This window comes from Leuresthes tenuis, unplaced genomic scaffold (assembly GCF_036924035.1).
Source record: "Leuresthes tenuis unplaced genomic scaffold, fLeuTen1.0.hap1 SCAF_3, whole genome shotgun sequence".
NCBI classification, from domain to species: domain Eukaryota; kingdom Metazoa; phylum Chordata; class Actinopteri; order Atheriniformes; family Atherinopsidae; genus Leuresthes; species Leuresthes tenuis.
In genome coordinates this window covers 4735268-4757913 of record NW_027325357.1, presented here as the reverse complement: position 1 = coordinate 4757913, position 22646 = coordinate 4735268, and the positions used below count along the sequence as shown (strand labels likewise).

The following is a 22646-nucleotide window of genomic DNA, read 5'->3' as shown; positions in this document are numbered from 1 at the left end:
AGTGTAAAAATAATACAAATTAGGTTAATTTTACACCAAAAAACACTGAATTGCACAAGTTTTCCAGTACCTTTTAGTAATCTTTATCCAGGTTACTGAATTTTAATATTAAATGTATGCATTGACCCTGGATTTTCCTTCCATGTGTGACAGAGAAAGACAGAGCCTGGAGCTGTCTGTCTCTCTGGGATCAATGCCGGCTATCAGCAGTCAGTCGGCAGCAGAGAGAACCGGTTGCATAAAGACAGGATTGTGTCCTGCTGCTGATTATTGATTAACCAAAAGTCTGTAACAACCTGTCTTTTTCATATCTCCTGGAAACAACAGGATTGTGCGCACACACCTCTTCACACACCCCTATCCCTCCTCCTCCTCCCTCCCCCAAAGGGACATCCCAGGGTATAAAAGGAGCAAACCTCCACAGCAGGTACAACAGATCAAGAGTTTTCATCTCTTTTGACAACGCAGACAACTTCATCATCTGATGAAGACAAACTAACGGCTCTTTGCTGCAAACAAACTGCTGAAGGTAAACTGACGCTCTTTCTTTTCTGTGGTTCTTGTTCTTCTTTTCCAGATACTCCTGTGTGATGCTCGGAAGGATAGAAAGTGGGATTTGCACAGAGATGTTACATCACTTAGTCTGTCTGACCTGCGTCAGGCAACAGTTGCTTGAATTTTGTAAATCTGCTGCAAAATTAGTTTAAAAAAAAGCAGAAACAGACAGAACTAAACAGCAAACTGAACAAATGTGATGTATGTGCAAAGCTAAATTTTTTCTTCTTTCTTCTTATTCTATTTCCCTCCTATATTATACCATTTACCCTTCTTCTCTCCCTCATTTCCTGGCTTCTCTTCTATTTTTGTTCTAATTCATTCCCTCTTTTCTTTTCTTTTATGTAACTCTCCTCTCAATCTATTCTCCCATTTCTTTCCACTCTCACCTACATCTTCACTCCAGACCTTCTCTCGTCTTTTCTCTCGCTTAGTCTATCGACTTGCTCTCTCCAGACTCTTTCACCATGCCTCCTCAGATCCAGTCCCAGAACCAAAGAGGTCCCAGAGTCCTGCAGGGTGATGTCAGCGCCCTCAGCCCGGCTGTCAAGGAGTTTGTGGAGGCCAATGTGGCTTTGTGCCAGCCTGAGTCCCTCCACATTTGTGATGGCTCTGATGAGGAGAACAATGCCATCCTGACCCAGCTGGAAGAGCAGGGGATGGTCAAGAAGCTCACCAAATATGAGAACTGGTAGGTTGGTTGGTTTAAGTAGAAGTAATGTTTAAAGGTATAACCTCAGGCCATTTTCAGTTACCAGTAGCTTGAGTTTTTGAAGCCAAGACTCTGTGCAGTTGGCAAATTGCCCTGTAATGCTGTTGTTGATGACAGTTTGCATCACTCAGTCGTCAGCGGCTGTTTGAATAGACAACATAACAGGGAAACCGTATACACCCTGTCAAACCGGAAAACTCAGCTCGCTGAGTCATAGCAGAAATGCTTACCAGCAGCTCTCAGGCGGCTGAAAAAGAAAACGTACTGTACATTCTGATTGTTCATCCCTTGTTGCTCTTTTTGTGTTTTAAATTATATCTTCATTGGAAGCAGAAAGAAGCCCAAATATCTTATTTTTCTTTTTTTCCCTGCCATCTTTGTCTTCCTGCAGCTGGTTAGCCAGAACTGACCCAAGGGATGTGGCCCGTGTGGAGAGTAAGACTGTTATTGTTACCCAAAACCAGAGGGACACGGTGCCCACACCACTTGATGGTGGAGTCAGCCAGCTGGGTCGCTGGATGTCCCAGGAAGAGTTCGACAAAGCCATGGCTCAGCGTTTCCCTGGCTGTATGAAAGGTACTACAAAGAAAGATGTAATGTTTAGATACATTAGAGCTGGAGAAAGAAAATCCACAGGATCTCTTTTTCCCTGATTGCTTCTTCCCTGAAGAATAAATGTTTTTCTGTCCCTGTTCTCAGGTCGCACCATGTATGTGATTCCCTACAGCATGGGTCCAGTAGGTTCCCCCCTGTCCAAGATCGGAGTGGAGCTCACAGACTCTCCCTATGTGGTGGCCAGCATGAGGGTGATGACCCGTATGGGGAAGGCTGTGCTGTCTGCTCTAGGAAACGGCGAGTTTGTCCGCTGTCTGCACTCTGTCGGCTGTCCCCTACCACTAAAAAGTAGGTCTAAAAGCATTTTATTTACTCTCACTCAGTAGCTGAAGAAAAATAGGATCTGATATTGAAATTTAACACAAGTAGAACTACATTTCCATGTAAAAGACCTTTTCAAAAATGCTGCTACATACTGTTAAAAATGTGGAACTTTGTTTCAAATTAACCAGTTCTCTTATTATTCTTTCAGACCCCCTGGTTAATAACTGGCCCTGCAACCCGGAGCAGACACTAGTCGCCCACATCCCAGACCGCAGACAAATTGTCTCATTCGGCAGTGGCTATGGAGGAAACTCCCTGCTCGGAAAGAAGTGCTTCGCTCTGCGCATCGCCTCACGCATCGCCAAGGAGGAAGGCTGGCTGGCTGAACATATGCTGGTAAGGAAAGGAAAAAAGTCCGCAGAAGTGGAGTTATTCCACTTCATCCAAAGCTTATTACAAATACTTTATGCATACTGATGAAACCAAACATTTTCTCCTGTTCAGATCCTGGGCGTCACCAACCCTGCTGGGGAGAAGAAGTACATGGCAGCAGCCTTTCCCAGCGCCTGTGGGAAAACAAACCTGGCCATGCTCTGCCCCACTCTGCCTGGCTGGAAGGTTGAGTGTGTAGGGGATGACATCGCCTGGATGAAGTTTGACAACCAAGGTGAGTGATAAAGTGGTCAACAGTGACATTAAAACTGCAAAAATATGAACAATAATCCAAATTGACAATAGTTTTTTCTTCTTTTTTCCTGTTTTTTTAGGCAACTTACGTGCCATCAACCCTGAGAATGGCTTTTTTGGGGTTGCACCTGGAACCTCAGTCAAAACCAACCCCAATGCAATGGCGACCATTATTAAGAACACCGTCTTCACAAATGTTGCAGAGACCAGTGACGGCGGTGTGTACTGGGAGGGAATGGACCAGACCCTGCCCGAGGGAGTTACCGTCACATCCTGGAAGAACAAGACCTGGAGTTCAGAAGATGGTAAGAAGCTCTTGATTGTTTGCAGTAATCATCGAGCCTCAGAGTATCATCAGTATGAATATCAGGAAGGTTGAATGATTGTTTTCCCCTTCTCTCTTTGTAGGTGAACCCTGCGCTCATCCAAACTCGCGTTTCTGCACACCAGCCGGGCAGTGTCCCATCATCGACCCACAGTGGGAATCTCCAGATGGAGTCCCCATTGAGGCTATCATCTTCGGAGGGCGCAGACCAGAAGGTGAGCCGAAACTTGATGGAAAGCTTGGAAGCTAAAACCCCAGTAAAATTAGAGAGGAAACATTCACTATATATGAGAAATGAAGAAGACTATAATAATCCCTCCACTTCCTTTCAGGTGTCCCTCTGGTGTATGAAGCGTTCAGCTGGCAGCATGGAGTGTTCGTTGGAGCAGCCATGAGGTCAGAGGCCACAGCTGCAGCTGAGCACAAAGGTCAGTATCTGAGCAAGAAGATTTCCATTTATCTTTCTATCACTTCACTGTGGTGGCTCTCAGAGGTTAACTGAAACCAAACTCACCCATCCTGTCTCTCTTTGCTTCTTTAATCCAGGAAAGGTAATCATGAATGATCCTTTCGCCATGCGGCCCTTCTTCGGCTACAACTTCGGACAGTATCTCTCTCATTGGCTGAGTATGGCTGACCGTCCCAGTGCCAAGCTCCCCAAGATCTTCCACGTCAATTGGTTCCGCAAGAGCCCCACTGCTGGCTTCCTCTGGCCCGGTTTTGGTGACAACATCCGTGTTCTGGACTGGATGTTTAGGCGGGTGAACGGCGAGGCCGGCGCCATGCCCTCAGTTGTGGGCTACCTGCCCTGTTTCGGCTCCCTGAACCTCCAGGGCCTGCAGGAGCAGGTGGACCTGGACGAGCTGTTCTCTCTGGATCAGGAGTTCTGGCAGAGGGAGGTGGAGGAGGTGAGGAGATATTTCACCACGCAGGTGAACAACGACCTGCCCAACGAGGTGACCCGGCAGCTGGAGCTCCTGGAGCAGAGGGTGAAGCAGATGTAAAGACAAAGGAGCCAAGACTTAGCTTTTCTGAAGGGACATGATGGTGACTCTTGTTCAGCATGTCACACAGCTTGCCTGTAATGTCAGAGGAGAATGTCAGTAACCCTGGAATGACAAATATAAAATTCTTAAATAAAACAATTAGTAAGTCTGATGCAAGAAGCTTAAATTCTGGGACAGATTATGAATAACTGTTTAATTTATTGACTTTTCCAAATTTTTCATCCTTAAAGATGAAGCCTTTCAACCGTTATGAAAGAAAAAGACTCCTCATAATTTTTTTTTCCCCTATATACTTTAAAAATGATTCTTTAGCTTAAACTTTCTTTTAGATTTCTTTTCAGAAGTCAGATGGCACAGTTGAGGACAGGTGAATTTAATAGGAAACATTTAATTTCCAACTATCCATACATGATTGTAGCGGCATTGTTTTATTTAACTTTTTTTGCAATGTATTGTCCTATTCTATGTCTTAGGTCTTTTTCATTTTAACTTATTATGAATTAACATCATATATGGCACATAAAGAGTCCAGTTTTGCTCAGCTCCCTGTATTTTCAGGGAAAATGTATTTTCTCTGTTTCCTGTTGTTGTTTGTTACCTTAATTTATTTTTATACCATAAAAGTATATCTTGGTTCTGTTTTGTTGTAAGCTCTCAGAAACTCTCAAAATGGGAGACAACAATAAAAGTATTCAAAAATGATTCATGATTCTGGTTGTGATTGATAACGCATGGCGTACAATGGCAAGACAAGATTGAAATTTAAAACTGAAGATGTTTATGCAACACTTTTCATCAGGAGTAGAAAGATTAGCAAAGCATCCTGTTCACCTATGACCTGATAATGGTAGCATGTGCTCAAAATAAAGGTGACTCACAGTAGTAATCACTACTGCTATCTCCAATGTGTGTTACACTGACAAGTAACACAGGACAATCAGCTAATGAGGAGCAAAATATACGGGGGACACTATGAAAACTAAACTGAAATAAATTAATTGTGAGAGAATCACTCACATGGCTTGATATAAATAAAAGACCATCCCAGACAGGCTGAGTCTAGAAGAGTCTAGAAGAATAGGAGGAATTTCCTCCTGAACTTTGCTGTGAAATAGTTAAATGATTTAAGATCTGAGAATGTTTAAATAAGAGACAAGGCTGAAATCCAGTACAGAATGGCTGTGATATTTGAGCTCTCAAGCAAAAAAGGGGACTGTTATAACATCAGTGAGAAAAGTAATTAAGGTAATTCCTAGTAGAACAAAAGTACTGTCGGGGATTGTGGATTGATTGAGGGAACAACAAAGAACCTTCTGCAGATCTGAGGCACATAAAGATTAAAACCCCATAGGATGTTACTCATGCAAGTCAAAACAACCTTTAGCTAGAACATAACATAAAAAAGTATATTAAGCATCACTACTGAATGAACGACACATTCAAGGATACAAATAATGCTGTTATGATGCTTAAATGTATTGATTTAGTTATCAAAGTTTCATTTTCGTAACAATAAAGATGCCATGTTCATCCACTCTAGTTCTCTTATAACTGCATGCTTTTATAAATCCATCCATCCATCCATCCATCATCTGCCGCTTCTCCGGGGGTCGGGTCGCGGGGGCAGCAGCTTTAACAGAGAAGCCCAGACGTCCCTGTCCCCGGCCACTTCCTCCAGCTCTTCCGGGGGGACCCCGAGGCGTTCCCAGGCCAGCCGAGAGACATAGTCCCTCCAACGTGTCCTGGGTCTTCCCCGGGGTCCCATCCCAGTGGGATGTGCCCGGAACACCTCCCCAGGGAGGCGTCCAGGGGGCATCCTAACCAGATGCCACCTCATCTGGCTCCTCTCAATGCGGAGGAGCAGCGGTTCTACTCCGAGCCCCTCCCGGATGACTGAGCTTCTCACCCTATCTCTAAGGAAGAGCCCGGACACCCTGCGGAGGAAACCCTTTCGGCCGCTTGTATTCGCGATCTCGTTCTTTCGGTCACTACCCACAGCTCGGGACTAAAGGTGAGGATGGGAACGTAGATTGACCGGTAAACCGTCGGTGCAGAGCCCGCAACACAGTCCATTCTCCCGCTTCATTCGTCCCTCACTCGTGAACAAGACCCCAAGATACTTGAATTCGTCCACTTGGGGAAGGATCTCATTCCCGACCCGGAGAGAGTATTCCACCCTAAGAGACACCTAAAACATAAAAAACCTAAAGTCATAGCAGAAAAACTAAAAACTAAAAACATAACAAAACTAACAGACGTGACAGGGTGGAATTAATTCCTTTTTTTTAGTAAAGGATTGATCTGTGTTTCTTGTGCTAAATAAGATTAAAGGAAGCTTTTTTCTTATCAGTAAGACAGTTCAATCTATTTTAGCTTATCGACTGCCACTTTGATATTTCAAGTCATTTCACTTGGTAAAGAAGTTTCTTTAAAGAAAAAAAAGCCTCACTTCCTACTATTGACTAATTGCACTAGTAGTGAAGAGTGAAACGTAATTTAAACTGATTTTCATACACAGATTAAATACAGTGCATAGAGTGGTTAGCATGACCTTTCCCCTAAATGTTGGGTTGACATTGTTCCATATATGTCTGTTAATGAGTCTATGAAACATCTTACATTGCTTCTCTTGGTGATGGCTAAATAGTTTTTGTCTGATTGTGTTGACAATGATTTACTCCTGTGTTCTGCCTCTCATGGACCATCTGAATGTTCTTGTTTTTCAGCAGCCTTATCTGAGGAAATAATTACCACACAAGCTTACAAAGTCATAATTTTACTGCATGTCCCCAACATCCTGTTTTTGTGCTCAGGTCTTATATAACTCTTTGTTTTTTGCTTTTACAGTTGTTCATTTATGAAGCTGTTTCTGTGTTTTGCACGTTATCTCCTATGTTCTTTATTTCACAGCTTATATAATCATGTTTTTTTAACCTCCGACGGGTAAGGTTCATGTACGAATACAAATACTATTCATCCATTAATTTATCCATTTTCTATACCTGCTTAATTCGATTCAGGGTTTCCAGTCCATCTCAGGGCCAAACATTATTTATGTGCAATAAAAATGTTACTTGCTTGTTATTTGATAAACTACTGTGGTATTTTGATGATTTGGGAAATTAAAGCAGAACATATGAGTCTGATTTACTTTCCTGACCTTAAACCTGCAGGTATTGCTTACATACCAACAGTTGAACATAAAGGTGTCTCTTAATTCTTTTTCACAGTTGATGCATCTTACAGTAGCTGAGTTTCTGTCTAAGTTTTAAGTGAATTGAAGCAGACATTTGAAATGCTGCTTTGAAAATGGTATCATGCTCGTTTAGACTTGATAAACTAGACTTTCACCGGCAGTTAGCGGTAGAAGGTTGGAGTTCTGGGATGGTGCTGCACTCGTCACCGCCTGTTGCAGTGGCTCCAGTCATATTGTGTCTTGCTGTATCTGCCTGAGATTTTCTACTGAGCCGTCTTCTTTGAAAACAGATTTTCAAACAGAAAAAACTTTCCAACGCAGTTTTTGGTGCTGTGCAGCTTAGGGGGTTCTGTTGGTAATTATGGAGCATTTCAGTGTCCGATTATGATGAATAGCTACACTTACATGAGGGAGCAACAAGTGAGCGATCCAAAACTCAAGTAGTGCCCAAAATAAGAACCAAATCCAGATGAGTTGAAAAGGTGAGAAAGTGGGTCAGGAGCAGAATAAAGAGCATGCAAGAGGAAGTTTAAATCATTCCATCCCTTCATCATCATGGGGAATGTGAAGAAAAAGAGAACTAGTCTGGAGTGCTGATGGGGATGCAGTATGAAATGCTTCCCTGAGACATGGCTGTTGTATTCTAGACTCCATCATCTCTCTGCCTGGCTTTCAGACTATATGAAAAGACAGAGACTGCAGACAGGGATGCACGACTAAAGGAGGAGAAGCTGCAGTGCTTGTCAACAACAGATGGTGTAATCCCGGACATGTTCCTGTTAAGAAGTGTCTCCGCAGCCTAGAATTACAGGAGCTTTAGGAAGAGTGAAACTCAATCAACTTAAATAAATCAAACCTCTTTTGGCTTTCAGCAAATGTTCATCCAAATTTTAGATCTGTTTTATTAAAATATTTTAGGTTAGCAGTATTTGATTCACTAGTTTCATTAGACATTCTTGAAATGACCTGTATCACTTATACTCTTTGATAAGAATGTGTTGAGCAATGTCGTTTTAAATGGGTACCTTCAAAACCAGTCCGGTCTGAACATGTCAGTGTTCTGGTATTTAGTGATATGAAAACACTCAGCTCAGCACAATAAAGAGATGTTAACACATAAGGTTTATCTGTCTGCAGAGATATCATGTCTCATTGAGGAAGTTATGTATTTCACAGTGAACATGAATGAACGGGAGCAGACAGATTTTACTGGGGTGGGAAAAAATTTGCAGATATCTCCATTGAGCACTTTATGAGCAGCACTGATAACATTCAGCAGGTTAGTGTGATGTCACTGTTCCTGTGGGTGTCAATGAAACACTGAATAAATGCAATGTTAAGCATCAGCTCACTGTTCTGATGTTTAATTGCACCATTTAATCACTGAACATTGGCATTTTGTTTGACGCCTTGTTGAATCACTACGTCTGCTCTTCAAACTGAATAATAAAATATTTCTATGTTTCATCCAGCCGATAGGAGTTTGTGGGGTAAAATCTGCCCAGAATATCAATTAAATCTAGTGTCTCACCACACAGATTCGAACAAATGTCTTTGGAGTGGAAGCAAGAAATATTATCATGATAACAGTTGTTGATATTTATTTATTTAACTCCCTCAAGGAGCCAATAGGTCAGACTCAGACCAAGATTTATCTTTGACTTCATAGCAAACACTCATGTAGCTGTTGAGAAATTTCCCAATGGACCAAAGTGATGGACTGACTTGCACATTAACATCCAGAGTCCAGAAATAAGCCTGTCCACCACTCGCTCTGACCCAGGACTAATAACAACTGAGAACTGTCCAAGGCGACTTATTCCTTCTGGAGAGTTCCAACAATGTTTCAGTGGACTCCCTTATCCACAAGGCAAACTTTCCTACATGCTGCCTGAGCAGTTACCCTCTGCGTCACGTACTGCAACGCGTCCCTGCACAAGCGTCAAAAGACACCTCGTTCATATCTAAGTTCAGAAATGTTGAGATTATACACATCAGTGGTGTGAAAGAAAGACTTTCAATTCTGACAAGTGGGTTATAAGCTGTCCCCAAATGTTTTAATAGAGCCCCAAACATGCTTAGAAACACATTTCCCTTGATAATCCTTTGTGAAAAATAATTTAAACCTTAGTTGGAATCAGTAGGCTTGGAGCTGAGATGGAATGTGAAACTCAAAAGGTTCATAGAGACAGACTAAAACTGAATTGATTCCAGTGATATTTGTTTGTTCTGCTTTCTTATGTGTGAAGCGAGCAAATGTTTGCTGATGTTTTTTCCCTCCCCAAGGAGCATTGTCTGGATGCTGTGTTTTTTCCCCTCCCCTCCTCCTCCCCTTTCTCCCTTTTCCTCCCCCCTCTGTGCCCTCATGTATAATGACAATAAAGATTTCCTTCATTCATTCATGTATCACATGGAAAAATCAGTATTAAAGATACTCAAAAGTGGTTTATTCTGAGTTTGTAGCCACGAGAAAACAGCAGAAGTGTGTCACACGGAAGAAGAAACTGAGCCAGAGAGTTAAGAAGGACGAGTGCAAGTTGCCCAATGACAGGGAGACGAGCAGCGACATCAAAGGTGAGATCTTATCAGCTTTGTATGAATGATGTTGCATATTGAGCTAACACAGCTGACAGGGTAAAGTCACTGTGGGTCCGGTCTGACAATCACCCTCTGCAGGACGTAAGCAGTGACGCTGTACGGCCGTGGGCCAAGATCGGTCAAAGCTCAAAAGGGAATTCCAGGTGATGCAGTAGAGTTCATCATTCTGCTGCCTGAGCACTTCAAACATGTGAAAAAGTCACAAAACAGGAATGTTTGTATCCAATTGTGCATTACTTTGGTCCCTCAAAATATGTTTAATGTTCCCAACAGCTTCATTTAGACGTGCCTGTGGTGTACATCAATACATGCACAAGATTACATATACAATAAGTGAGGTCTGAACGTCTTTATAGAATCACAGAAAACACGTCTTAATTCTGCAATTCATTTAAAAAGCAAACCAGTGCTGCTGTTGAAACTGTGGAGACAGCACAGTTAATTATTTATTTATAAAAACAAAAAGGTGCTGCAGTTTCAGGGAGTCCAGAAACCAAAGTATTTTATGAACAAAACTGATCTGGGAAGAAAACCAAGAGGTGTATCTGGGGAAGAACAAAGAAAAACAGGCTGCTTAAACAAGACAATATTAGTCTGTGTGAGCGTTGTGTGTGGAGCAAAAGATGCCAGCTGCTGCACTCTGCAGACAATAATGGTAAATATGATTTTAATGACATCATGATAGAAACTAACAGGCTGAACTGTGTGTAGACATCTTGATGTTTAAGTTGCTTATGTTTAACTTATTTCATTTCAAATGTCCTCGGACGCTATTTGGATTGAGGGTTTTGGTCACATGTGCACCGTGAAAAGGTCTTGGACCATGTTTAATTTCACAAGAAATAAGTACAGTGATTTGTTAAAACATTTGGAAACATAAATGGAAATACAGTACAGAAGGTAAAAACAGAGTTTGTACAATTCTAACAAAATGAAAGAGTCTTCAGGAATAGTTCTCCAGGCTTCTTGAAGGACATCCCAAAGCTCTTCTTTGGATGTTGGCTGCCTTTTGTTCCGTTCTCTGTCAGATGATCCCACACTGCTTCAGTAATGTTGAGGTCCGGGCTCTGGGGAGGATTCATCCCTCCATAAGACCTGTTGCCACTGATTTTCAGTCCACTTCTTGTGTCATTTGGCATAGCTCAGCCTTTTCTCCCTGTTTCCCTTCCTTAAGAATGGCTTCTTGACAGCCACCCTTCCATGGAGACCATTTCTGATGAGGCTTGGGCCAACAGTAGATGGATCAGCTGAAGGTCCAGATGCATCTCTCAGGTCCTGTCAGGTCACAGCTGGATTTTTTCCTCTTTCTTAAGGACATCACTTTCAGATCCTGTTCATCTGCTGTAGATAGTTTTTTAGGCCTGACACTTCTTCTTTTGTCCTCCACTTGTCCAGTTTCCTCAAATGTTTTAAGGACACACTGCACACCATGCTGAGATATGCCAAGTTTTCAGCTAATAGCTCTTTGGGAATCACCTTGTTGCTGCAGAAATCCTATTTATTTTCTGTCTGTCAAACTGTGCTTGGCATTTTCTGTAATAGGAAACAGTGTGTCTTTGTGACAGGCTGCTCATAACAAAGTGCTTAAAGATAGAATTTAAATTAGTTTCTTTGTTAAGTTGTCTGTTATGTGTCGACACAACGCTGGTTCATCAGTTGAGTGAGATGCCTGTTTATGCTTGAATGTGGCTTAACAAACAAACAAAAAAAAACCAACATATTCCTCTGACAAGAGCACATTTCTAGTCCAGGTAAAAGGACTTCCCTGAAAATGAGTTAAAAAGCAGTCAGTGTCCAAGGAAAAGCTTTGAAAGACCCTCAGAAAGCCTGGAGAAATACTGCTCAAGACAACTTTAAAAGATTAGAAGAAAGTCTGGCTGATTGGAAGCAAAATACAAAGAAATGAGGGGTGGAGTAATGTTATTTGTTCCTGCAGCCAAACCACATGTTGTTATCACCCAGAATCTTTTTGCCTCTAACAGCTATCGGTAGCTTACATAATAACACATGTACCATCATGTTTTTTGGAATTTAAGCACTGAAGTGGTGCCAAACTTCTATTTGTTGTAACATCCATAGAAGTGCTGGTATGTGTGATTTATTCAATCCAGCTATATAAATTCTCCCCACTCTATTAAACCTATTTTCCTGCATTTGGTTGTCCATGCATGTACACCTTCAAAAATGTTTACACCTGCTGGACATGTGGTTTCCCGCCTCGATGATCTTTGGAGGGAGTTTCAGTGATCAACCTGGACTTTTATCATCATCTCGTCATCATTAAATCATTAAACCTTTAAAACTAACTAAGGTGTTTGTTCAGCGGGCAGACTGCCGAGTATGTGGCAAGAAGGACAGTTACATAGAGACATGGTAGTTTGAGGTGAGCGCTGACGCAAAAATTTGGCAAGAAGAGAAGAGAGCGCAATCCAGTTCATAGTTGTAGAGTCACTGGAATCTGCTCAGCAACTGGCATAGATCCATGTGGCTGGGAATGATTCACTCAGCGATCAGGCAGCTGCCAGCAGACACAGAGACTAAAGAGACTGTGCGTTCCAGGTATGACTGCATTTCATTATCTATCTGTACAGCTAACTTGTCCCTCTATGACACCTGTAACTCAGCTGTTCAGGTGTAAAACTCTGCATAATTATGGGATTCACATGTACTGCAATCATTTAGCTTCTTCAGCTAATCCAGCTAATTAAATATCATCCCTGATCATATGACTAATATGTGTAATTGTCACTTTATTTGCATTGTCAAGCCTCAAATGACCTTTCACACCTTTGTGAAGAAGCCCGAGATGGTGATGGTCAGATGTTGAACTGGAGGATTTACAACATCAGTCCACAAACCCACGGAGGTCCCAGTGGTTACATACACCTTTTATATAAAGTTTATTGATTCAAGTAACCTTAGAAGAACTACAGTCTAGTATCAAGTCATTCCAAACAAGTCATATTCAGACTTTAATAAATCCAAACTCGTGTCCAAGAACGATTTTAAATCTGTCACGTACATTCATTTTAAAGCTTTTCTCAACAATGAAAACTCTCACATCCTACATCAAACCAAGTCTCATGTCTTTCAGAAAAGGCCCGAGTCTAGACAAAGACAACACAGATCATTAGAATTTAGATAAAGTTTCTCAAGTTAAAATATCAGTCAGGAGCAACTCAGATTGCATTTTATGTCAAGGTTGGAGCCATTTTACGGAAGTAGAATTCCTCTTTTTTTAAGTAACATGTTCAAGTCGAGCTTTATGTTTACATCCATGTTAATACTGCAGGTCACTGTAGGTCCCTGCAGGCTCAGCTCATATCTCAGATCAAAATCCAAGTTAACGCACAAGTGATTGATGGTAAATCTGTTTCACAGTTTAACCTGGAGCAGAACTCAAGGTTCACCTTTCCGTTTAAAGTGTTAATTCATGGCTTGATTTAATCAAGATGGCTTTTTTGACAGAATCAAGTCTGATCTCATTCCAGATATGCAAGTCAAGAATATATAGATAAGGTTAAACTGTAACTTTAAGTGGCCAGTGAGTGTAGATAATCAGTTTTGGCTCGTGTCCACTTTTCTGTCTGTTGTACACTTGATTTTACTTTTTTTTATTGTTTAGTGTGTGTGTGTTTCAGAGGAGAAACGGGACACACATTTCCATGAAGTGACCATAAAAAGTTCTGTTATGTTGCTTAAAGAAGTAAGTTATGTTGCTTAAAGAAGTAAGTTATGTTGCTTAAACAGCTGTGATAAAAGTACCCAGCAACATCGAGATAGCGGGTCAAATTAAAACCCACATGAATGTGTAGCACTTTCAGTTTATCTGTATCTCTCCTCATATCTGCTCCTGTGTTTGCATGTGTCCAGCTCAAGACAGTCAGTCCTTGGTGGTGGAGGCCAGCTGAGGAAACACAGAGACTCACAGCTGACATCAGAATTTAATTTCCACTGACTGTACACTAAGTATCTTCACATGCTTCCTGACTATCTCCCTCTGCATTCTTCAATACTCCCAACTGTTGTATATTAACAACTTTTCACTTTTAAGATGACAGTGCATGCTGTTAAGGTCTCATTTCATTATATAAACCCATAATAAACCCATCTTTTTTTGGAAAGTACTGCACTCAGAGTTTTGGACATTTCTCCCCAAAGACTTGCAAATGAAAAAGTGTAATTAACTTGTAGTGATAAAAGCAAGCGCATCCCACTTGAAGTATGTTTTGCGGAGAATATGACCCAAGAATTCCCCTTTTTTTGGAATTAGAGCAATGAAAAACTAGGGAAAAGCAAGCAAACAAAGATCTAATGAGACCATATTCGCAGTATTCCCCCGAACAATCCTCCCTGGTCTCATCAGTAAACATGTTTTAAGAAAAAAATGTCATATTGTGTTAGTTTGACCAAAACCGGACTTTCAAAATGGATGAAATCATGATAGTTTAAACAAAATTGTTCAAAATCGAGCTTCTCAAAGCCAGGATAACATACCTGGAAAATGCAGTTGGGGATCAAATCACTGCACGTTTATTCTCAACTTGACTCAAATAGGCCAAGATACTCTCTACGTGCTCCATCTTTTTGTAAAAACGGTGAAATGTCAGTTTATCTCAATTCAGCCAAATCCCCAGTAAAGCTGCTCTCATTCACATATTTTTCTGTTTCTTTTGTCAGACGTAAAAAAAATGACCCGCGGACACAGTCCCAGACTGTTGCTCTGCTCTAATAAAATCCTGATCTCATAGTCACAACCTCATCTGACAAAATCTGGGCTGAGCTGATCTGTTTTTTGCAGTTTGTTTGCAGCCTGACGAAAATCTTGCGTATGCACACAGGCGTTAGATTTCATTTGCTGTTCTATTAATTTATCCAATGATAAAGATTATTTTAAAAATGTAAGACTAACAGTGCAGTTACATCGTCAGTTCATCCTTATAGCCAACACTTAACACAATACATTGCATCACCTCTTTAACAACTTAACATGAAAATCTGAGGCAGTTGCATTTTTCTCACCTGAAAATACAGACATGCAACCCTCAGATCTACTGTAACTTACAGATGTCTGCTGTGGAAATAGTCTGGTCCTCACCTGCTTCCACGCGTTTTTGTAATGTGTTTTTCACAGTATTAAAACCATCTCAGAGGGTTTTAGTTTCCCTGCAGCTTCAGACAGTGAATTTAAACAAATGAAAGACCGCCACCTGCTGGACGAGTACAAGCGAGTCATCGGTTTCAGATCTAACGAAACATTTCTGCCTCAAGTTCACAAGTTCAACCACACAGCAATGAATCATCAACGTATTCGCCACCCGCTGTTCTGAGGGCGCTTTCGCCTGTTTCTGGTACACAACGTAACTCCATGAAACTACAGCAGAGGTGCAAACTAAACCAAAAACACACGACACATTTACAGCAGAAACATAGAAAACCAACACATTTCTCAATGTAAAAAGTTTTATTTTTAAATCGGCTGTCGTCATTTCGTTAAAAGTTTAATTTCTTACGTGTTTTGTGCTTCGTGGACCTGTGTTTTCTGAGTGTTACGGTGCCTGGTTGTACTCCACCTCTCACCCAACGGCAGCTGGGATAAACTCCAGCCCCCCATGGTCCTAATCTTGTATTAAGTCAGTATAGAAAATGTATGGATGGATGAAATGTTGTTGGATTTTAATTTAATTGTGCTTTGGCTCATAATTTCATACTTTCAGTACGTTTTGTTTATGGATTTTTCTTTTGTTTGGTTGGCTGTGTTCACTGAATTCTCTTTTTTTTATTAACGCCTTTGTAAAATAATGGTTTTACTATCCAATACAATACGTGTTTTCTCAAGTATTGTTTGATCCTTGGTTTAAGTTTGAATGAAAGAAGTGTTCAATATTCTCTAAAACATGCAACAAATAAGCAGAGACAGAGGAGTATTTATAAAACTTTTTATTTATTTTTTAAATCAAAGGCTAACTGAAATGTGTCTGATTCATACCAGGTTCTGTGACAACGATAAACCGTTGTCTTCTGTTTGTAACAGAGAAGGAAAAACAACAATCCCAGCAACACGAATATAAATTAAACTTTACTGTCTCAATACACAAATAAGCAGATATTATCATTGAGAATAAAATAGACCTCTATATAAGTGAGTGAGTCATGCTGTGACAGATGACAGGCTGGAGTTAAACCCTGAACCTTTTAGCACCGTGTTCATGTTGTTCCATCAGTTTTCAATGGAAGTTGTGAGCCAGGTGCTAAATTCAGACGAAGGAAACTCCAAAGTTTTTCTGCAGTAACAGATCGGGGTTCCTACAATTGATCTCACACCTGGTCCTGCCTGAGTTTAAGGATGTTGTGGATTTCTCCAAAGCTGATGATCATTTGTGTGCAGTTTAACGTTTCTGGGCACGATCACAGCATTTTTAATCAGACTTTTCTCAAACATCTGGACCAGCTGCGTGTAGGAACCCTGAGCAGATCAAACGCATCTATTGTACAAGTCCCACATTTTACATGCTTGCAGGATTCAACTCGACAACAAGTGGAAGACTTCTACAACAGTCACAAGCACCAGAGCGCTGTAAGATACAGAGGCTTATTTAAATATGCACACGTAACATACTGCAACAAAAAGAGAGTGTTATCACACGTTTTTTTCTTCAACATTGTCAGAGAAAAGGCGCCACCAGCGCTGATTCAAGGAGCAGAGCGAGCAGAGGAAGGGGAAAATGCTTTTCTTCGCGCTTTACCTTACTCCAGTTTAGAGGGATTAATGATAAACATGTAATTCCACATCAAGTTCTTCTTATTTTCATGAAAAGTGTTTGTCTAAAGTGGAGAAAGGCAAACTAAATGCAACGTGTTTTCCAAAAATCTTAAAAATTCAAGTCAGACATGAGTCTGAAATGACTTGAAAAAGCAAAAAAAAAAGCACAAAAAAAAGGAAAATAGTTGAAAAAATTGTAATGACAACAAAATAAAAGCTTACAGCTACTTTTAAGTGATGCAGAAGCAGCAGCCACAGAGTTTCTAAATGTCTGCTTGTAGTGATGAAAATGCAAATGTTTCAACTTATGAATTATATTTGTTGTTTTTTTCCTTTATTTTACTCTTTTCTCGAAGCGCTCTCTTTCATCACGGCCGCTTAATTTTGATATGCAGTCTGAGGTTATGTGTCAAAAGGCAAGAGTTACGGAGAAATAGATGTTAAGACACCAGAAGGCACACATGTAGACGCAGGAGAAGCGATGATTAGCCAACAAAGATGAATGTAAGTGCAGGAGAAACACGGGCTCAAACTAAAGGAAAAGGAAAGACCGCACTCGTCCTCTCACAAACCACAAGGCTTGGCTCCTCGGACGGCTGCCTTAAACTGGAAGGGCACTTGAGCACCGAAGTACATGTTGTGGAATTACACGTCCTCCCCAGTGATCTGCACTCTTTGTGTGTTACTGTAGGTAGTTTTACACTCTCAAAGTTTACAAGTGAAATAAAAACAAAACAGTTTTTGTGTGAACAATGAAACTGAAGTGAAATAACTTTCTTTTACTCAAGTGAACAAACAACAACAATAAAAAAATCTTACACTTAGCACACTACGTTAAAATAAGACTAATATTATCAAAAAGGCAAATAGTAGGTGTATTGCAACGATCTTTGCGGCATCACTATCAAAAACATCTATCTTCATCAATCTCATCACCATCATCCAAACATCATCATCATCATCATCTGAGACAGTGTGGTCGGGGATGATTGACAGCCCAAACAAGCCACTCACATTTAGCCCGTCTCAGCGCAGGCAGGCACACTTGTACGACATAGCAACAACAACAAACGACGGACATTTCCACGGAGACCGAAAGAAAGCCGGCCAATGGCAGCGAAGGCCGGCTTGAAAAGGAGAAAAGGAGCTCTGTCATTGGACAGCAGGCATCTCTTGGGAACAGGAAGAGCTCATTCAGGCAGGAGGAGGAGGAGGAGGAGGAAGGCCAGGTGTGTGAGATAAATGTTTTTGCAATATCTTGTGTGGTCCGCGATTAAGAAAAAAAAAATGAATGAATGAGTGTGTGTGGAAGGTCTGGTTCTTAGTTTAGTTTGTTTAGTCTGCTGTGTGTGCGGTTGTGTGTGTTTAGTTTTTGTCTAGACAGCTGGAGGTCTTTCCCAGGCCAAATTGGTGTACATTTACACACTGCTACACACACACACAATGTGCATGAGGGATTTTCCAACTTACTAACTAACACTGGCTTAAAGCAAAGAAAACCACTTGAAACAGACACTGGTAAACATCTGTTTCCTTCTCTCTACGTGTAAACATACCAGCGCTTGTGTCGGTGATCTTTCCTGCATATAAGTGTGTGATTTGTTTTTATTCAGCCTCCAAAAGAGTTCCCCTCTTCTCCCTGCTGCCATCTTTACTTTTTTTTGTTTTGTATTGTCAGCCAGCGTAGATTTCCCTGAAAAGAGCAATTGGTCCTTTTTCTTTCTTATGCATTACATTGTAGGTACGTTAAACTATCATTTGTTTCTACAGAAACCTGTCCAGTCTCCCCAGACCTGCTGCGAACCCTCCAGCAGGAACCCAAAACCATTGTAAAAAGGAAACAGCCTGATCCAAACACAAGTTGTCACAGCGGTGGAGGGAAAAGGGCAATAAATTAGCTTCACTTGCATTGGGACCAGGCTCATAATCTCATTGAAAGGTCAAGAGTGATTCATACTTTGATTGATTTAATCATATCCTTCAGATGCTTTGGGTCAAGAGATGAATTCATTTACATTAGGATTTTTTTTCTTCTTTAAGTGCTTGTTATTACATACAACGCAGCACAGGAGGGACTATAAAACAAAATAGAAAGGAAAGGTGAGTCAATGAGGAATGACATTTGATTAATTTGTCTTTTTCTGTACCACAGGAGATAAAGGAGGGACTTTTTAAAAAAAATTTTTTTATATTTGATCATTAGTTCCTGAATCCTTAAAGACATCTGGATTTTCTATATGTTGCAGAATAAAGAGAATTATTCTCCTGATTTATCACAAATAAAATATGACGAAACAATGAAAAGCAGAAAACTCAAATGTTGCCATGAATGAAAGACTTTTACTTTAGTTAGATGATAGTTGCTGTCTTCATTCCTCCAACAAAGCGAAGGAAATTTTTCTGTTTGTTAGCAAGATTACATAAAACTATTGAGCTGAATTTCATGAAACTCACACTATAGTTGGAGGATGGGTACATGAGCGTGTAAAATGTTCTGTGAATGCTCTGTTTAGATTGGAGAAGCAGTGAAAGTCATCGTTACCGTGCACCAGGCTCCATGTTTTCTTATATAACTGTTAGAGTCTTTAAGGATTCAGGAAATACATTCATGTGCAAGTGATTTTATGGGAACGTCTGGGATTTCCAAAGATTGCCTGTGGTCAGATCCATCTTTAAAACCTCTGATTAATGGAACAAGAAAATAAAAGCTAAAAAGAAGGAAAGACATATAATATCAATTATAAAATATATTTTTGGCTGCAATATGGTTTGGTTCCAGTGGAGGGCGCTGAATTGCATAAAGACAGGACATCAGAGGGTGCTAACATCATCTGGCTCAACCTGGGGTTCCTTCTTCTACTTTAACAGGCTAAAAATATGCTACTTCTACACTTTCAAAGAGATGACACAGGACAAGCTGCTATTGACACTCGTGTCACTTGTCAACACTTCGGTGTGTCTACTTTTAACAGCGTGTCTTGTGCAGTGTGCAACACTCAAAGAGCTTTGTTCCAAAACTTAAACACAAAACCACAGGAGAAGTGGTTGCATTTGTAATCATTTTGATTGAAATCAGGTTAGATAAGTATTGATACTCAAACACTTGACTGCACAGAAAACTGAAAGATGGTTTCTGCTTGAAACGTGTTCAAAGCTTTGGTGCACAACTCTTTGCATCCTTGAAAAGTGCAGCTCTAAACTCTCGAGAATCTCACCGCTAAAAGTAAAGATGTCCACTGTCGTGTGTAAATTCTGTGGTGCGGCACTGAGCCGAGGCTGGCGCTGGCTGACGGAGGATTGTTGTCTCTTCCTGGTGCGATAAAGTGCTCAGAGATGCCTGCAAGAGAGCGAAATTTACCAGAGTGAACTGTGTGTGTTGCAAAGGCAGGAGAGACGCAACTTGAAAAGAAAGTGGAGGCTTGTGATGAGAAACATCGATCTGATGCGTTTAGGTGTGGCCGCAGCGGTGCACAGTCAGTGTATCAGACATTTTGGGACCTGTTGGGCGACTGGCTTCCTTCCTGAGTAATACACTACAACGGGGACGTTAGGTGTCTCTCTCTTCTCACCCAATGAACAAAAATTCTGGCATTCAAATAAAATAACACAGCAGGATTAAAAAAAACTAATTTTACTACATCCTACTCCTACTACTTATTTCTATCGTTACGTTACACATTGTCTTGATTAGCTCAGACATTTGTTTAATGTGACAAAGTCTGATTAGCATGAACAAACTCTTCTGTGCTTGACTTGTTTGGTCGAGGTAGTAGCAGCCAGCTTTGGGATTGGCTAATGATTCGGCCAAAAGGATTAGAGAAAGAGAGAGCTACCGGTTTCTGATTGAACCCACAGGTTGGATGCTAACTTTCGTTTGGCTCACAGGACTCAGACATTTGCATAAACCAGAGATTTTCTTTTTAAATCAGTGGTAAAGTAATGGTTGGTCTGAGTCCATTGGACCAAAGTCAGAACTCCCCAGAAATTGCTCACGATAGCAGCTGCTGTGCACGGCGCTGGTCCCACACTCTGGTAAGTCGCTGGCTTTTCACTGCGAGCTCTTCTTTTGCATCAATGCACAGAGCTCCTTTAAAAGTCTCTCTCAAACGTTCCATCTGCGCATCCTAAAAAAATAGTGCAATTCTTTTCAGCAATTATATAAATAACTCTAAATGCGTGCGTTCCGCTCTCACTTTGCATACATGCGCGTGTATACACTCCATAAGTATCGGATATAACATGTATGATGCAAAATGTTCAATCTGAAAGTTGGCACCCCAACAGATTACTGATGTTTGTCTTGTTTTCTAAAACAAGACAACAAATAAAAAGAAAAAATATCTTTAAGAATGCATCAAGTTTAGAAAAACACCCCTACTTTCTCAACCTTCTTTCTTCTCATTCACATTGCAGATTTCTTTGTCTTTTTCTGCAGTGAACAGTCTCAAACTTTGTGCAAACCCTCTTTACAAAAACATAAAGTCAAAAAAGCATTTCAGCAGCATCTCCTGCAGCAGTTGGTCAACGTAAGGCAGAGCTTTGAGCTTCAGGACGTTTAGCACTGTGCTACAACTGGTGGGCTAGTTTAAGATAACGCTAACTAAATCTAAACTCCTTCTGGAAATACAGTATAATGTGCTAACACGTCCCAGTGATAAAGCCAAAGCTTAATGCAGGAGTCGCTGCCGATGCAAGACTGTGAAGTCAAGAACAAGAAAAAGGATTTAAAGGACTCGAAGCAGCAAGGGGGATTATCACAGGAAACAAAACAAATCCTGAAGGAAGAAGATTGAAACTATTCGCAGGCGAGAGGATGAAAATCAAATATAAAGAAACAAACAGAACATGTAAATATTTATAATGAATGAGGAATATATAGATTAGGCGGATACAGGAGGGTTGAGGAAGAGTCAAGAGAAGCAGGCTTCTGTATCCACCTTCCTCTTTTCCATCATCTGCCCCTCTTCTCTGACATCACGAGTTCATCTGAAGCGCTCCTCATTTAGGAAGCAGGAAGCAGTGAACAAGAAGAACCAGATGTTCTCCTGTGACTGTGCTCTGCAGAAGTGATGTGGTTTCCAGGTGCTCTTACAGAATGAGAAGCCTGTGTGCGCTGCTGCCTCTCAGCGCTCACCCCAACTGTGAGGCGAGGAAAACTGAGACTGAACGCATGCCAGCTAGAACCAAGCTACATAACCAGTTCTATAACCATTCAGAGGGGATTTTACCATGTATGTGATCATTCCTCATTGTTCACAGATGATTACCCAACTGGCAAGCTGGAAAGGAGGACGACGCAGTCCTGTCACACCTGCTGGGGTTTCTGGGATTTCTCCTTTGTATTCCTTGTATTCCTGGTGTCCACGCTTCCTTGCTGTTGAGGCGGAGGTCTCAGTAGACCGTGTATGAGCGAGGACGGAGGTGCCTGTGAGGACGATACAGTCCGGTGGCTGGAGCTCAGGGATGTCGGGTGGTAATAGTGCCCGATGACCTCGCTGTAGGCTGGGGGAGCTCCTTCAACTCCAGAACCCTGTTTCTGCTGTCGGGACAAGGCCTCCCGGGCCTCCAACACACTGATGCCTGAATGGACGCTTGGGGGAGGGGCCTGCAAACTGAGAGCAAAACAACAGGAACAAATAAGAATGACGGGAGCAGAACAGGACCAACAGCAACTGTGGAGGCAGGACAGTTGAAAAGTAGGAACCCACAAATCATCAGAGGAACTTTAACCGGTTTAAAGCAGAGCGCAGTATTATGATCACAACAAACTCTTTGTCATATTTACTGAAACTCAGCAGGTTTCACTGTTTCCTTCTAGGGCTTCTAATTGAATTTACAAGGAAGTGCAACCCAGCCCATTACCGCTTATACAGCTCCAATGGTTACTAATCAGGCTGTACATAAGGGCTTTGATGGAAGAGCTG

The 22646-nt window shown here is 41.2% G+C and overlaps 2 protein-coding genes across 3 annotated transcripts in view; one reads left to right on the top strand and one right to left on the bottom strand.

Annotated features, from left to right (window-relative positions):
- Positions 1-438: 438 nt before the first annotated feature.
- On the top strand, positions 439-4867 carry pck1 (phosphoenolpyruvate carboxykinase 1 (soluble)). 2 transcript variants are annotated; one of them, XM_072381476.1, is made up of 10 exons: positions 439-529; positions 962-1246; positions 1659-1843; positions 1967-2170; positions 2355-2542; positions 2651-2813; positions 2914-3138; positions 3242-3373; positions 3491-3586; positions 3705-4867. In XM_072381476.1, the coding sequence occupies exons 2-10, from the start codon at positions 1023-1025 to the stop codon at positions 4160-4162; spliced, it is 1875 nt and encodes a 624-aa protein (XP_072237577.1). In that variant the 5' UTR covers positions 439-529; positions 962-1022; the 3' UTR covers positions 4163-4867. The 2 variants fall into 2 exon arrangements, with proteins under 2 accessions (XP_072237577.1, XP_072237578.1); XM_072381477.1 differs by lacking the exon at positions 439-529 and having other exon boundaries at positions 569-1246.
- Positions 4868-15881: 11014 nt separating this feature from the next.
- The window catches only part of pmepa1 (prostate transmembrane protein, androgen induced 1), a 35667-nt gene continuing 28902 nt past the window's right edge, over positions 15882-22646 (bottom strand). The window contains exon 5 of the mRNA XM_072381495.1: positions 15882-22334. Coding sequence (XP_072237596.1) covers positions 22028-22334 — 307 coding nt within the window. The 3' untranslated portion in view covers positions 15882-22027. The remainder of the gene's footprint in view (positions 22335-22646) is intronic.